The sequence below is a fragment of the Carassius auratus genome, chromosome 17 (assembly GCF_003368295.1).
Source record: "Carassius auratus strain Wakin chromosome 17, ASM336829v1, whole genome shotgun sequence".
Taxonomy (NCBI): Eukaryota; Metazoa; Chordata; class Actinopteri; order Cypriniformes; family Cyprinidae; genus Carassius; species Carassius auratus.
Window position 1 is genome coordinate 8,052,382 of NC_039259.1, and position 16,082 is coordinate 8,068,463.

General features: G+C 35.7%; 1 protein-coding gene across 1 annotated transcript; it reads right to left on the bottom strand.

Moving 5' to 3' along the window:
* Positions 1–2,136: 2,136 nt before the first annotated feature.
* LOC113117123 (multiple inositol polyphosphate phosphatase 1-like) lies at positions 2,137–11,396 on the bottom strand. The gene is made up of 5 exons (XM_026285550.1): positions 10,802–11,396; positions 10,039–10,230; positions 6,823–6,920; positions 6,004–6,140; positions 2,137–2,587 (listed from the first exon to the last, which is right to left on the bottom strand). The coding sequence occupies exons 1-5, from the start codon at positions 11,394–11,396 to the stop codon at positions 2,230–2,232; spliced, it is 1,380 nt and encodes a 459-aa protein (XP_026141335.1). The 3' UTR covers positions 2,137–2,229.
* Between the last annotated feature and the right edge of the window lie 4,686 nt (positions 11,397–16,082).

The window sequence follows — 16,082 nt, forward strand, 5'->3', positions numbered from 1 at the left end:
TATAAATGTATAGCTGAATTTATGAATTTCATTACTAATGCAGACATTTTTGTTCAATATTACATTTTCATTCATTAGTTAAAACAATTATGAAGAATGCAAAGAACAATTCATGAAAAATGTTTTAAAACAAGACCTAGTTTAATGGCAAGTTTATAGTGTAACAATTGTGCAACACTGGCAGCGTTTGTTCGGTGACCTGAAGATAACTCCGTTAAGTTCAGTAGTTTAGTAGAACTTCTGTAGTCAAAACGTGTGAAAACTTAGAGTCATATTTTTTTTTTGTATTCATACTTTTTTATTAATTGTTTTAAATTAGTTTTCGTATTTTAGTGTTATGCCCTCTTAATTAACTAGTTTTTTTTAATGATTTTTAGAGCCTGTAGCCTGTGTAGCCTTACAGCTGACCGGTAGCAGAGCGCTTGCCCAGTACCTCCCCAATGATCGAAGTAAGTTACATAACACGCGAAAAAAAGTTATCTGACATTTCCAAGAAACCCAGTTCCATTCATCTCATACAACCACTGCAAAACACACCGAATGGCTGAGAGGACGCCAAAGAAGAAATACAGCCATGAAAATGTAAACAATCCACTAACAGAGAAGTTTTGCTCGGGTCTTTTTTGTCTGATCTCACGCTTTTGGTGTTGCGTTTCCAGGCATCTCGCTCCGGTGAAGTGTGCTCGGTTTAGACCCTTCGCTCGGAGGCGTGGCGGACTAAACTTACAGGTGAACTTCTTGAAGGTGGTTTGTGGAGACGCGGAAGGAGAGAATTTTTAAGACTGTCGCGGGACACGTCGCATTCCAACGGCCCTGCCCTCGTCCCACCTCCCGGGACCCACAATCTGCATACGGCTGAATGGAGAGCAGTGTACCGGTATGAGACTGTAAGCACTGAGGAGGAGGGATCCTGAGCTACGGGACAGAGGGGGCGGGAGAAGGATGTGGGAGAAAAAGAACCCCTTGTTCTGCGTTCATGAGTAAAATCAAAAAGATTTTGGGCAGAGTGAAAATGATTTAATGACATTCAAGAAGTCGACTTTTTAAAGTTTTCTGTATATGATTTTGTCTTATCTATCCATCCATCTATCCATCCATCCATCCATCCATCCATCTATCTATCTATCTATCTATCTATCTATCTATCTATCTATCTATCTATCTATCTATCTATCTATCTATCCACCCACCCATCTATCTTGTGTCTGTCTTTTATCATCATAAGAACACTTTAAATTTGGACACAAGTTTGCTCTAAAGGTCCAGTTTATAGTAATTGCAAAACAAAATCACAAATCATACAACAAATAAATCATTTAATGGTTTCCACACCTTTTGTCCACTGAGTTTTTCTTATTTCCAGCCCTGCGTGATTAACAGACAAATAATAATAATAATAATAATACTTTTTGGACATCAGGTAACAATAAGTAATAGCATTCACAGAGTAATTCTACTCTAGATTTTAGGGAGTTGAGCACAACTACGAAAATCATATTCACTTCAGGCATTTCCATGGCTTGATTTTATTAATTTCTAAATAATGTTAAGAAAATTGTGTGCTGTGATGTTTAAAGTAAAATTTATACGGAAGCCAAATTTTTTTGAGCTTCATTCATTTCATAAGAACACAATTGCATGGAAATTCAATCTGCTAAATCAGAAATGTTTTATCGTGTGTGTGTGTGTGTATATATATATATATATATATATATATATATCATATTTTTATATAAAAAAATTAAAATCGAACTCAGATCAAATTAGATTAGATATTATATACTGGATATTTAAAGTAATCTTTGGTCTGAATAGATTATATATACTAAAGTTTTAACAGAAATACTGTATAAGCAAGCAACAAAGTCCTCTGGACTCTCTACCAAAACCCGCAATATACAATTCAGTCATGTAAACCAAGTACAATCGCTGGTTCATTGTATAATAAAAAAAAATAAAAACTAAAGACCTTTCCAAATGACACTGTAAATACTTAGCATGTGAAATGTCAAATGTGGTTTCTTCATTATATGGTTGGACCAGTAATACTGTGGGGTTAAATGTGGTTATATTATATAAAATTAATATCTAAAATCTTTAACTTTCATTTACTATTCTATCAACAGTGAAATGTTGTATAACATTAAAAAAAAATGTTTGCTGGTTGTTGCTTCTATGATAATGTCAGCAGTCTGCTGGCCTTTGTGATGTGTTGCACTTTTATGCTTTTTAACTGTTAATTTTACACACAGTCTCTTGGTCACAACCCTTGAGCAGAGTACTGTAGCGTGTCTTCACATCCTCATACATTGGGACGGGGTCAGTGAGTCCAGGCAAGGTCAAAGATTTCTCATTGAGTCGCACACCCATCCTAATCCCCTCTGGGCATTTATACAGCACTACCAGCAGGTTGGCAGCGTACGGCACAATATTCCCACTTCGAAATATTCTGTTGTGCTGGGTTGCAAAGTTAGTTGAGCTGAGAGGGATGTCATCCTTAAACAGATCCAGCAGGGTGAGAAGGGGTAACAGCGTCTCAGCATGGCCCACCTGCACGGTCACAGCCTCCGATACAATAGCATCTGAGCTGAGAGAAAGAGAGAGAAGACAAACTGTGATACAGAACTGAACAGAGAAAAGAGAGAACACCTTAAACCCCTGTACTGGGTTCAGAAATGGGGATAAATGAACTGTAACTGGATTAAATACAATTCAGCAAAAGTGACTATGAAAAATTAATTGTTCTAAATGCATGTCCTTAAAGTTGAATTCAGATTTATCTCACATTTCACTTGGCCTTTCATTACGAAGCCCAGGAGAATTGAATTACAAATCACTGTTTGGATTTATCTAGTGTGCCAAGGTATTTCTACGTCACTGTGGGCTTCTCCCTCCCTACTGTTTGCAACCACTGATTGTAAGGCAGTGCTTCATAACCTTTGAACAGGAACAAAGGTGATCTTTGAAAAGAAAAAATATATGCACACATATGCACATCCATGTCCTTAGACTGAGAACAATGAAACAAACACAAAGGAAATGTGAACGGTGAGTTCACCACTAAAACATAATAACATAAACACAACCAGCAATAAACACTACCTGCCATGCAATCATTCATAAAACACATTGATCATAAATGGGCCTGTGCAGTGTTTTCTAAATGGGTAAGACAAAGTTATCACCTCATAAACATTTTCTGATGAATGCTATGAATGCAGAGCTGATGAATGCTAAATAATCTAAAACTTTCACTGGAAATATGTTGACCAATTAGGCAACAGAAAGTTTTTAGTTTCAGGAAGTTCAATATACGCTAGAAAAATGCATTTGACAGTTGTTCGCATCTTTCAATATGTGCATGACACAGCATTTTAAAAACATGAAGCTTAAGTTAAAGTAGTCCATTCCACTGCCCAAAAAAGCTGCATAAACACACTTACTAAATCACACCTTAATGTATTTTGTTTAAAAATTAGTTAAGAATTGATAATCATTTTAAATGTGTCCAATAAAATATAACATATGACTGTTTAAAGTTCTCTTTTTACAAAAATATCTGTTAATCAAATTCTTAAACACGGGGAGATGCCTAGGCTATAAGCTTGCTCAGCTGTCTCAAAAGGGCATGTTTGGTGAAAAACGAACGGTTGTAGAACATACTGACTTGATCTAATATTGCAACATCATTCTGACGTCAAGCAGTGAGTTTTATAATAACCAGTACCCTGGACAATGATAGAGGCTAATTTTACATACATGGTAACAAGTAAACTACCTGAATTCACCTTTTTTCAACGTTTTTCATCTTAAAATGACTGTGACCATAATCTAAATCACTAAACAGCACCTGACTAAATTTAATAGCCAAGAATTTAGATTGTCAGGGACGTCCATATCAAATCAGTCTACAGTATTTTACCAACTTATGGATTATAAGTGTCTTATTTGCATCTTGTCTGATGCTATCAGCTACTTTAAGATTTGCTTAGTTATAATGACAGGTAAGGAAAAAGGAAAAAAAAAAAACTTAGATAAGCATCAAGAAACTAATACAAAACCAGTTTGGTTAGATTTATGGAAATGGATAGAGGATTAGTTTACTAAATAACTTCATTTGAACATCCTGTCACTTACTTAGTGTCAAGCTGTTCTAAACCAGTATAGCCATCTTATCAGCATCAAACACTAAGGGAGAAATTTAACGCAATGTTTAATCTGCTCTTTTCCACACTTGGAAACCAGATTCCAGATTATGGCGAAAGTATCTCAGCAAATAAAATTAGATTTATGAAGTAAATAAGTAAATGATTTTTCTTAAACTGAAGAGAATAGTGTCATCAATGACAAAGAACACAGCTTTACTCCAATGATTGGCCAAATATATACACGTATACTTGTTTGTGGATACCCTCAACCATCTAGTTTTATGACACACATCTTCCCCACACCCAAGTTTGCTTAACTTTCAGTATGACATTCAAAGACAGAAACGGATGTTCAACAGACCCAAGGGAACGATGAATAGAAGGACTGCTGATTATTACACAAGAGAATTAAATCACTCTAGTTCCGGTTCAGATGCTGTGTATTCTGTGTAATGTGGCGTGTTTGGGCTCTGTGTGTGAAGTAGGCAGTGTGTTTGAGGCTGTATATGTGGTATGACGTTAGTCAGGCTATAAATTTAACAAGAAATTGTTTTTATGTATGCTCGACTGCTCTCAAATAGAGATGTTACTGGTTAGACAAACACTCTATCATTCTGGTTATGTCCGCAGATAGCATTTGGGATCGACAACCATGTTTGCTGTAAGGCTTAATGTTCAGTAGCAGACAGGAGCGGATCAAACAATGGGCAGGTAACCAGTCAAAGTCAATGCCCTTCGATGGCCTTGAGTAATACCTGAAATCAGAGTGACTGATAATGATAGCAAACATTATATGGCTTTATTTGGTTGTATTAGATGTATTTCTTCTTTCTTCTCTTTTTAAACACTTATTCGCTCACAAAGTGTCCACATTTTTTCTGCAATTATTCATATTCTAAAAGAGAGTGAAAGACGTCAAATAATTAGTGACTGACTACAACAAATAACCAAAGCATGTGTTTGATGATATTGTCATGATCTCTAGCTTGAGTGCCCGTGAGCTTCATTAGAGGGCACTACATTCCAGCTAGAGATGGGTACAGGCTAAACAATAATCAGCGAAGTGTGTGTGGATGTGTGCAACCTTTATAGTGGGAGACCGATGAGGTGATGAGAGGATTAAGGATTATGGGAAATGGAGTCCAGGGTGAAGTGGCAAGAGTCTGGAATGTAGTGCCCTCTAATGAAGCTTATGGGCACTCCAGCTAGAGATCATGACAGTTATAGCCTACATTACCATTTCAAAAACCTAGGGTTAGTAAGAATTATATTACAAACAACTGCTACTCTTCTGAAATTTCTATTTATCCAAAAATCGTGAAAAACACATACAACAATTTTCACATGTATAGCAGCGCAACTGTTTTCTACTGTGCTTTCATTCATCCAACTATATCAGTTGAATTTATTTTAAAAATTCCCTTGAAATGTAGTTAATAAAGAAATTTGTAACCAAGTCTCTCTCTCTTGCTTTTGCTCCTGTGAATTGGTTTATTTGTTGAAAGACTAAACAAAGACAAACAAAGGATGTTCCCTCGACACCCTTACAGCTAAACTAATCTACTGCTAAAAAAAAAAAACTAGGCTTTTTCTAGTGTTGTCTGTCTGTATCTGCTGTTTTTATTAATTTACTTCTCAGCCATAATAACTGATACAGCAGTGAAAGCAGGAACCAGATATTATTTTTTTCTCAAAAATGAAAGCCCATAGTGATAAAAAAATAAAAGGTTTTACCTTAAGAAACAATGGCACAATGGCAAATAAATGTAGATGGATTTGCAATAAAGTGTAACTTGTATAACATTTTCTTTATATGCACTTTATGAAGATAAGAGAGACCGCACAGTGATCTTACTTCTTAGTGATCTCGGCTACAACTTGGTCAAGACGATGAAAAAGATCATGGAAGAGGATGCAGCTCGACTTGCTGTTGATTTCATGCCCATAGCTTCGCTTCCAGTACTGTTTAAGGTCACCAGCATATTCCATTACCTTAAGAGACACAACACAGTGCCTTCAAACATTTACAGGTACCATCACATTAATAGCATTCAGATATACGTGTTGTCATTTGACTAACATTGTGAATTAAAAACATCTACTGGCCTGAAAACAAAAGTAAAACATACACTATCAAAAAAGTTTGGAATTAGTGGTAAGATTTATAAAATGTTTTTGAATGTAGTCTCTTACGCTTACCAGGCCAGATGTATTTGTTTAAAAACAATACAAAAACAGTAATACTATGAAATGCTATTACAATTTAAATAAAGCTGTTTTGTATTTTAACATACTGTGCAAATGTATTTTATTCCTGTGATGACAGCAGCCAGAGACAAATGATCCCTAAATCATTCTAATATGATAATTTGTTGCACAAGAAACTTTTCTTATTCTTATCAATATTGAAAAACATTCTGCTGCATAACATTTTCGTGCAAACTGTGATTAAAATAAAGTTCAAAAGCATTCATTTAAACTAGGATTTTTTAAATATATTCTGTACATGTAAAATACTTTACAGTCACTGTAAAATTTTGTACACTTTTGAACAATTCATGCATTCTAGCTACATAAAAGTATTAATAGAAAAAAGTAAAGAGTGCCAGTGCAAAGATCTCTGTTTCTTAAGCAAATCCTCCAAGGAAAACTTGAAATTGCTCTGTTCCGGTACCTGTGCATCTACCTCGTCAAACAACTGGCACCAGGGTGAGTTCAGCTTCTGGATAGCAAACTCATATGCACACAAGAAGAAACCTGCTTCCACTGAATCTGTGGAGCAAAAGAAATATTAAGACAATGTGTCATTTGCTAACCCATCAGACAGTAAACCAAATTACACTGTAAATTGTAGATTCTATTACAGTATATTATAACTGTAGATTATATTGTTTCTTTGTAAAAGCTGGATATTTGATAAAAGCATGTGTTGTTGTACAAGGCAATGCAATATTTTGGCACTTTATTTCTGCTTTTGGGGCCAAAAATAAAACAACAATACTGCCATCTAATGGTCATGCTAACTGCAGTAGCTGCAATGCCTAAATTCTTTTCCTCTCTCACTATCTCTTACTCTTCATTTGTGCACTGATATACAACTGCTGACAGCAGCAGATCAGATCATGAGCAGCTCTGACCTCTAAACTCTCTGAGTAAGTGTCCTGCTTCATCAACTGTAGAATTATGTTCTTGATTTTGTGCTTCTCCTTCCTAACTGTTCCCATCTATAATTCTGTTCTTCAGAGAAAAAGTTACAGCACACTGTCAGCAAGTGTTGGATAAGTTACCCCAAAAAAAAGTAATTAATTACTACATTGAACAAAATTAAAAATGCAACACTTTAGTTTTTTTCCCCCATTTTTCATGAGCTGCACTCAAAGAGCTAAGATTTTTTCTATGCACACAAATAGATTATTTCTCTCAAATATTAAATTAAATTAAATGTATGCATTTAGCAGACGCTTTATCCAAAGCGACTTACAGTGCATTCACGCTATAAATTTTTACCTATCATGTGTTCCCAAGGAATTGAACCCCCAACCTTGATAGCACAATGCTCTACCACTTGAGCTACAGGAACACTAAATGCTAAATATTGTTCACAAATCTGTCTAAATCTGTGCTAGTGAGCACTTCTCTTTTGCCAAGATAATCCATCCACCTCACAGGTGTGTTATATCAAGATGCTGATTAGACAGCATGTTTATTGCACAGGTGTGCCTTAGGCTGGCCACAATAAAAGGCCACTCTAAAATGTGCAGTTTTATCACACAGCACAATACCACAGATGTCAGAAGTTTTGAGGAAGTGTGCAATTGGCATGCTGACTGCAGGAGTGTCCACCAAAGCTGTTGCCCATGAATTGAATGTTCATTTTTCTACCATAAGCCATATCCAAAGGCATTTCAGAGAATTTACATAACAAATGCAGACCACATGTAACCACACCAGCCTAGGTCCTCCACATCCAGCATCTTCACCTCCAAGATCGTCTGAGACCAGCCACCCGGACAGCTGCTGCAACAATCGGTTTGCATAACCAAAGAATTTCTGCACAAACTGTCAGACTCCATCTTAGGGCACTCATCTGTATGCTTGTCGTCCTCATCGGGGTCTTAACCTGACTGCAGTTCGTCATTGTAACTGACCTGAGTGGTCAAGTGCTCACATTCGATGGCGTCTGGCACTTTGGAGAGGTGTTCTATTCACCGATGAATCCCGGTTTTCACTGTTCAGGGCAGATGGCAGACAGTGTGTATGGTGTTGTGTGGGTGAGTGGTTTTCTGATGTCAGTGTTGTGGATCGAATGGCCCATGGTGACGGTGGGGTATTGGTATGGGCATTTTATGTTATGGACAATGAACACAGGTGCATTTTATTGATGTCCAATTTCAAAATGGTTTTCACAGGATGAATTTGGAGGTTTTGAGCTTTTAAATGATTTATCATTTATGATGATAACTAAAACATGTGATAGGGTAAAAGGAACCAAAGGAGATTTTTTTGTGACTAAGGTTGACTCCTGTTATGATATATATGTTTTGAGGTGCACATAAATGAATCTATTACTGTTCCTACATATTTTTTTTTACAACAAAGAGTGGTCAAATATCTATTTAGGTGTCTTAGACCTTTCCAACGATATTTACAGTTTTTTCATGATTAGATTAGGAATTAATTGTAATAAATTGAAGTAAATTTAGGCACCCAGTAAACGGAATGGTGACAGTTAAGAGTTAACTAACTATGACTTTTGCCTCAATATATCTCTAATTACTACTTATGAATACATAGTATAGTAAAGTAGTTGTTAAGTTTAAGATTCGAGTAGGATTAAGAATTTAGAATAAGGTTTTGCAGAATAAGACATTAATATGTGCGTTTTAAGTAATAATAAACAGCCAATATCCCAGTAATATTCATGCCAATAACCGATTAGTTAATAGTGAGAATTGGACAGAAGTGTTGCCAATATTCTTATTAACTTACCAAAGTATTTAAAGTGAGAAACATAAAAAGCATGCATTTTAAGGTTAGACTTTAAAAGTTGATGTTAAATTCACTATTGTATTCAATGTAAATGTTCTACAGGCTATACATAATTCTTTTTAAAATTCAATTACATAACTGTATTTAAATAAATAAAAAAACTAAGAGTTATCCCTTATTTTACTTTTTCATGGGAAAAGTAATTAAATTACAGAAATGTATTACTTAAGTGCTTCAATCTATTCCACCAAAATAAACTGAAATGGTATGGATACTGCCCCACTATTTCTGAATTCAAAGTAAATATAAATAAATATTAAGTGCAAAATCAGAAGACAGGAAAAAGTATTTTAACCTCATAAACATACATATTTCAATGGCTCAAACACAAATTTTAAACTCTCTTAAACTCTGAAAGACCAGCCCTGCCAACCAATTTGAGATATGGACTTGGAATCTCTCAATGTTCTAGATTTCCAGCCATTTTCATTTTCTTTTTTTTTTCTTCTTTTTTTTATATATACATATATATTTTTAAGTAATCTCAATAATTTATAATCTAATTTGCATGATGCATTCCTTGCACGCTCACTGCAGAGAAACACCTGAAAAAGACGAACGTTTGTCAAATTCTGTTTCTGTTTTTAGGTTCTCACCTAAATCAGTCTGACGGGAAATCAAGAAAGAAGCGCGTATAATGTTATACTGATGTGCAAAATCTTGTGGTTGTGGTTGCAAGAGCATTTACATTCAGAGGGAACTGAATTTGCCACATGTATTCTGAAACTGGCGAAGACAAAACAAACATGATCACATTTCTAAACTGCGCAGTAACATTTTGGACACTGCTTTATTTCAGTATTTGTGTCTTGTGTTTGTGTAATATTATGCCATCACTGACCATCGGTGATGCTGGCGTAAGGGACCTCCAGCCTGTCAGCCATTTTCTCCATTACTCTTTTCATCTCCGGGCCTTCATGAAAACGTTTTACTTCCTCCAAGGCACTCTTGTTGTTCTCCACTTCTTTCACAAACCGTTCACACTGGTCAAAGTAACGCATCAAAGCGTCGTTCACAGCAAGTTCCAACTTGGCTAGTGAATGAAAGAAACATATACATTTACAAAATGAAACATGATGGTAATTCTGGTTAAAAAAACAACAAAAAAAAAATATAATGGTAATTCAACATTTTGGCTATGAAACAGGCATTTGATTGAATTGAAAAGTGCAAGTCTCCATTTTCTCTCCAATGAATCTCTCTGCTGTTGAGAGGAAACAAGTGAGCCATATTGCTAATCTTGTAGACCCCAGATTATAGACTAAATTAACTAAATGAACCCTTTGATGCACATCATAGGTCTAAAAAGTGACCCGACTGAGTTAATTTATTTAGATTATTTTTGCAAGAAATTAATATCACCATTCATTATTCCAGGAATTCCTAAATTAACTTGTTCATGAGCATCACAAATCCTTATTTTCATTTTTCCTTTCATACTTTAATGCACAACATGGGTCTGTTGACCTGTATTCATTAGAAGGGGTTTGCATAGCTTATGAATCAAAGGGTTAAGCACATGCCCATGCTGGAAAACAATGATTTAATGCAGATGGTTCAGTGATTGCGTTAACTGCAGGGCTGGATCCTCATGCATGCATTACCTTCTGAGCGGAGTCCTTTCATTAGTCCCTCTCTGAAAGCGATGGTACTGTTTACACACCTGTGCTTGGAGCTGGTGATCAGTTTCACGCGTCCTTGACGCACATTTTCCTCGGTCAGCAAAGAAGGGAACCATTTGATGAGTCTCTGCGCCAGGTGCCTGTGATCCTCACGGCCCTGGTCCACCAGTCGCCCGTCCATATCATCCGTGTACCACATCTTCCACTGCGACTTTATCTCTGACAAACAGTTCAAGTTGCCGGTCGCTTCACGCACGACGAGATCATGAAATTCGCGCATCTTCTGAATGTTTTTAATGGTCGGGTACCTCGTCCCGTGCCGGATTATAACTGTCAAATGAATTTCGCTGCATTTCGAGGAAGGCAGCGTCACAAGGGAGTTGTTTATGGCCAAAATATCGTCGATTAAGTATGCGTTGACCTCTTCATAGCGACCTTTGGTGCCAAAATACCTGGCGATGTCTGGAATTATGATTTTGGTTGATGAGTGGATGCTACAAGAGGACATAAACGCCCAGTAACTTATAATGCAATGAAAAAGAACAAAACATACTGTTGTTACCACTTGTTTGGCCATGTTTGTGTTTGGGTTGGGTTGCTCGGCGTCTCTTCTCCTTTTGCGCAACTAAAATGTGACTCATTTCGATGAGACTTTACTGGCAGGCTGATGTTTGCGGATGTTTACACAAAGGACACTGGACATGTTGGCCAAATAGTAGCTTTCCCTGTTGGTTTGCTTTCTCTGTGTTTTGATAAATACAAAAAAAAAAAAATACCTGTAAATACCTGGCAAAATAAATTATGATAAATAGGCCACTTGGACGGATAAATTAAATAAATGGTTGTGAAACCGCCGGATTTAACAGACTTTTTTTGTTCTAGGTCTAAACGGGTCATGCAAATCCAAATCTGTTCTACAGGTGCTGGTCATATAATTAGAATATCATCAAAAATTTGATTTATTTCACTAATTCCATTCAAAAAGTGAAACTTGTATATTATATTCATTCATTACACACATACTGATATATTTCAAATGTTTATTTCTTTACATTTTGATGATTATAACTGACAACTAAGGAAAATCCCAAATTCAGTATCTCAGAAAATTAGAATATTGTGAAAAGGTTCAATATTGCCACACTCTAATCAGCTAATTAACTAAAAAAAAACCTGCAAATGGTCTCTCAGTCTATTTCTGTAGGCTACACAATCATGGAGAAGACTGCTGACTTGACAGTTGTCCAAAAAACGACCATTGACACCTTGCACAGGGAGGGAAAGACACAAAAGGAAATTGCAAAAGAGGCTGGCTGTTCGCTGAGCTCTGTGTCCAAGCACATTAATAGAGAGGCAAAGGGAAGAAAAAGATGTGGTAGATAAAAAGTGTACTAGCAATAGGGATAACCGCACCCTGGAGAGGATTGTGAAACAAAACCCATTCAAAAATGTGGGGGAGATTCACAAAGAGTGGACTGCAGCTGGAGTCAGTGCTTCAAGAACCACTACTCACAGATGTATGCAAGACATGGGTTTCAGCTGTCACATTTCTTGTGTCAAGCCACTCTTGAACAACAGACAGCGTCAGAAGCATCTTACCTGGGCTAAAGACAAAAAGGACTGGACTGCTGCTGAGTGGTCCAAATTTATGTTCTCTGATGAAAGTAAATTTTGCATTTACTGTGGAAATCAGGGTCCCATAGTCTGGAGGAAGAGAGGAGAGGCACACAATCCACGTTGTTTGAGGTCCAGTGTAAAGTTTCCACAGACATTGATGGTTTGAGGTGCCATGTCATCTGTTGGTGTTGGTCCACTGTGTTTTCTGAGGTCTAAGGTCAACACAGCCATATACCAGGACGTTTTAGAGCACTTCATGCTTACTGCTGCTGACCAACTTTATGGGGATGCAGATTTAATTTTCCAACAGGATTTAGCACCTCCACACAGTGCTAAAGCTTCCAGTACCTTAAGGACCATGGTATCCCTGTTCTTAATTGGCCATAGAAAATCAGTGGGGTATTGTGAAGAGGAAGATCCGATATGCCAGACCCAAGAATGCAGAAGAGCTGAAGGCCACTATCAGAGCAACCTGGGCTCTCATAACACCTGAGCAGTGCCACAGACTGATCGACTCCATGCCACTGCATACTGCAGTAATTCAGGCAAAAGGAGCCCCAACTAAGTATTGAGTGCTGTACATGCTCATACTTTTCATGTTCATACTTTTCAGTTGGCCAAGATTTAAAAAAAAATCCCTTCTTTGTATTGGTCTTAATTAAAAAAAAAATATTCTAATTTTTTGAGATACTGAATTTGGGATTTTCCTTAGTTGTCAGTTATAATCATCAAAATAAAAAGAAAAAAAACATTTGAAATATATCAGTCTGTGTGTAATAAATGACTATAATATACAAGTTTCACTTTTTGAATGGAATTGGTGAAATAAATCAACTTTTTGATGATATTCTAATTATATGACCAGCACCTGTATATCTGAATACATTAGAAAAAATTAATCTACTAAAATGTAATCTTTCAGTGACGTAAAATTGGTACCAAAGTGACCAAAAAATCCATAAATTATTTCATGATATTATTATTTAAATGCTCAAACGTGTCTGTACTCTGTATGGTTTTGGGTGAAGTCCTAAATATCTATGTTAAGTATGTTTAATTACAGTCATAACAAAATAATATCCATTTAACTGCTTTGTTTATTTAGTAAGAAAACACATTAATTATAAGTAACAAGCACTAGCACACTTGGGCATTTTAGATGAACCTCTGAAATAGCACACTATACAAATTACTGTGGATAGTATTTGCCTAGGTGTTTTAACCACATTCATACTCAATATTCATGTCATCATGGTCAAGTAGACCATTTTTATTTACGTTTAAATTAACCATATTATGTAAGCTATTCAATTTGAATGTGAAAAAAAAACAGTTATTATCCAGGTATCTGTTGAGCAACCAAACCCCTGTATGTAATTTAATATATTTATACACCGATAAATCCAGTGTTACATTCTGGTTGGACCTCGAAGAGGGGGCGGGCGTTGAGTACTACGTCACGGGCGGAGGGACCATAGACATATAAATAACTAGACGCCTCATTGGCCGCTCTGAGCCGTTGCTGCGATACGTCAACGCGTCCGCCATGTTAGTGAGGGCAAGACTGCCTTTAAAATACATGGAAGTAAACGGGGAGCTGCGGTTTTTTCTGAATAAAAACACGATAACGTTCACATTTATCAACCGATTTCAGGTTTGTGATATATGTGCTGTTAAAAACTTTGCCTCCAGTTATTTAGTTAGGTTTGGAAAATTATTAATTTTCGTAAGGAATTGTGAAAGCTCACATTTATCTCACTTGTTGATTTAGTTGATTATTTTCGGTTTACAATTCTAATGTTAATTTAGTATAACTGTGACATATGCATGTAATTTAATTTGAACATACATTAAATGAAATGTAGTTGTTTTATTGCTTTCTCTGTGTTCAATCCATACATTTTTCTTTCTTTTTTTCTCTTTCGTGGCTCAGATCAGAACACAGCTCATTCCCTTTGAAATTCTGTGATAAAATCTAAGTAATACATCTTTAAACACTAATAATTTACTATTGTTGAGAAAATGTAATAAAACAAGTAAATACAAATCAAAAAGTGACACTATAGCCTACAGATGAACTCCACAACAAATAATAACACATGTAACTGATGAAGCTATGGTTCCAGTGAAGATGAAAATATGCACTGATACAGTGCACAGTAGAAAAGTGATGTTATATTAAAAAGTACATGTAGTACAACTTAAAGTAAAGTGAATAATATGAAAAGCGAGTACAACTCTACAATAACGTTCGATATAATAGATTTATAATAGTATAAAATTATTTGTATAATATAAATGATACCATAATAAATAACTTAACAACAATAGGTTAACAATAGCAAGAAGAATATGTAATATCAAGGGTGGAATAATACAGAATAGACAAAAATGAAGAATAAATTAATAGTTAATTAAAGAGTAAAATAAAACAAATTGAAATGTAATTTTAAAATACTATTTGTTTAATAATTATTAATCAAATTAAGACACAATACAAAAAAATTGTGGACATGAGTTCCAGATTGTGTTTAATTAATGAGCTCCTTAAGTATAATATATGCATGTATAATATATATATATATATATATATATGTGTGTGTATGTGTGTGTGTGTGTGTGTGTGTGTGTGTGTGTATGTATATGTTCTATAATGCACATTACACACACTCATGCAGAAAACACACACATTTTGAAACAGTGATTTATTTTTCCATGTATGTTAACACATATGAATGTTTGGGTGTGAGGTTTACCTTGTACCACAAAATCTCAAAGTATAGTTATGTTTATCACAGACCAGAATATGAGATGCTCCCCTCAAAAACTTGATATTAATCAAAATTAATAATAATTATAACAACATCACAATGAATGTATCATGCTATTGCAGCTGGATTCACTATGAGTTCCTGTGTTTTTCATTTCTAGGCTATTAACATCATGTAGTTTTTGTGTAAAGACACACGCAGTACATGATCAGCATTAAACAGCCTGTGCAAAGCTTTTTAAATGCAGTCTATAGTATTAGAATATGAGCTGGGTCGTTGTGTCGATTCATTCAGGGCTGCTCTGAGTTTAGTACAAACACAACACTAGTCTAGGGAGGTATAGTCTTGTCTCTTGGAAATGCAGAGAACAGCTTTCCTCAGCTTTCCTTAAGGCTGTCCTTGTCCTGTTTGCAAATGGCTAAAAGGGAAGAAAAAAGAATACATAGAATCAGTTCACAGTTTTATGAAAAGCAATGAAATCCTTATAATCAAGTGATGATGAACTTAATTGGTAACACTTTTGAATAACGGTCCATTAGTTAATATTAGTTAACTACTTTAGTTAACATGATCTAAGCAAGAACAATCATTCTGCAGCATTCATTAATCTTAGTTGATGTTCAATTCAACATTTACTAATGCATTATTTAAATCAAAAGTTGTGCTAACAATGAAAAACTGTATTTTCATTAACTAACATGAACAAAGATTAATAAATACAGTAATATTTAACCTCCATCCCTCCGGGAGGCGTTTCAGGAGCCTCTGGACAAGGACCACAAGATTCAGGAACAGCTTTTTCCCTAAAGCTGTCTCCTTGCTAAACTCTGCCCTCTGACACCCCTCAACACCCCCCACACCACACATAGACTCCT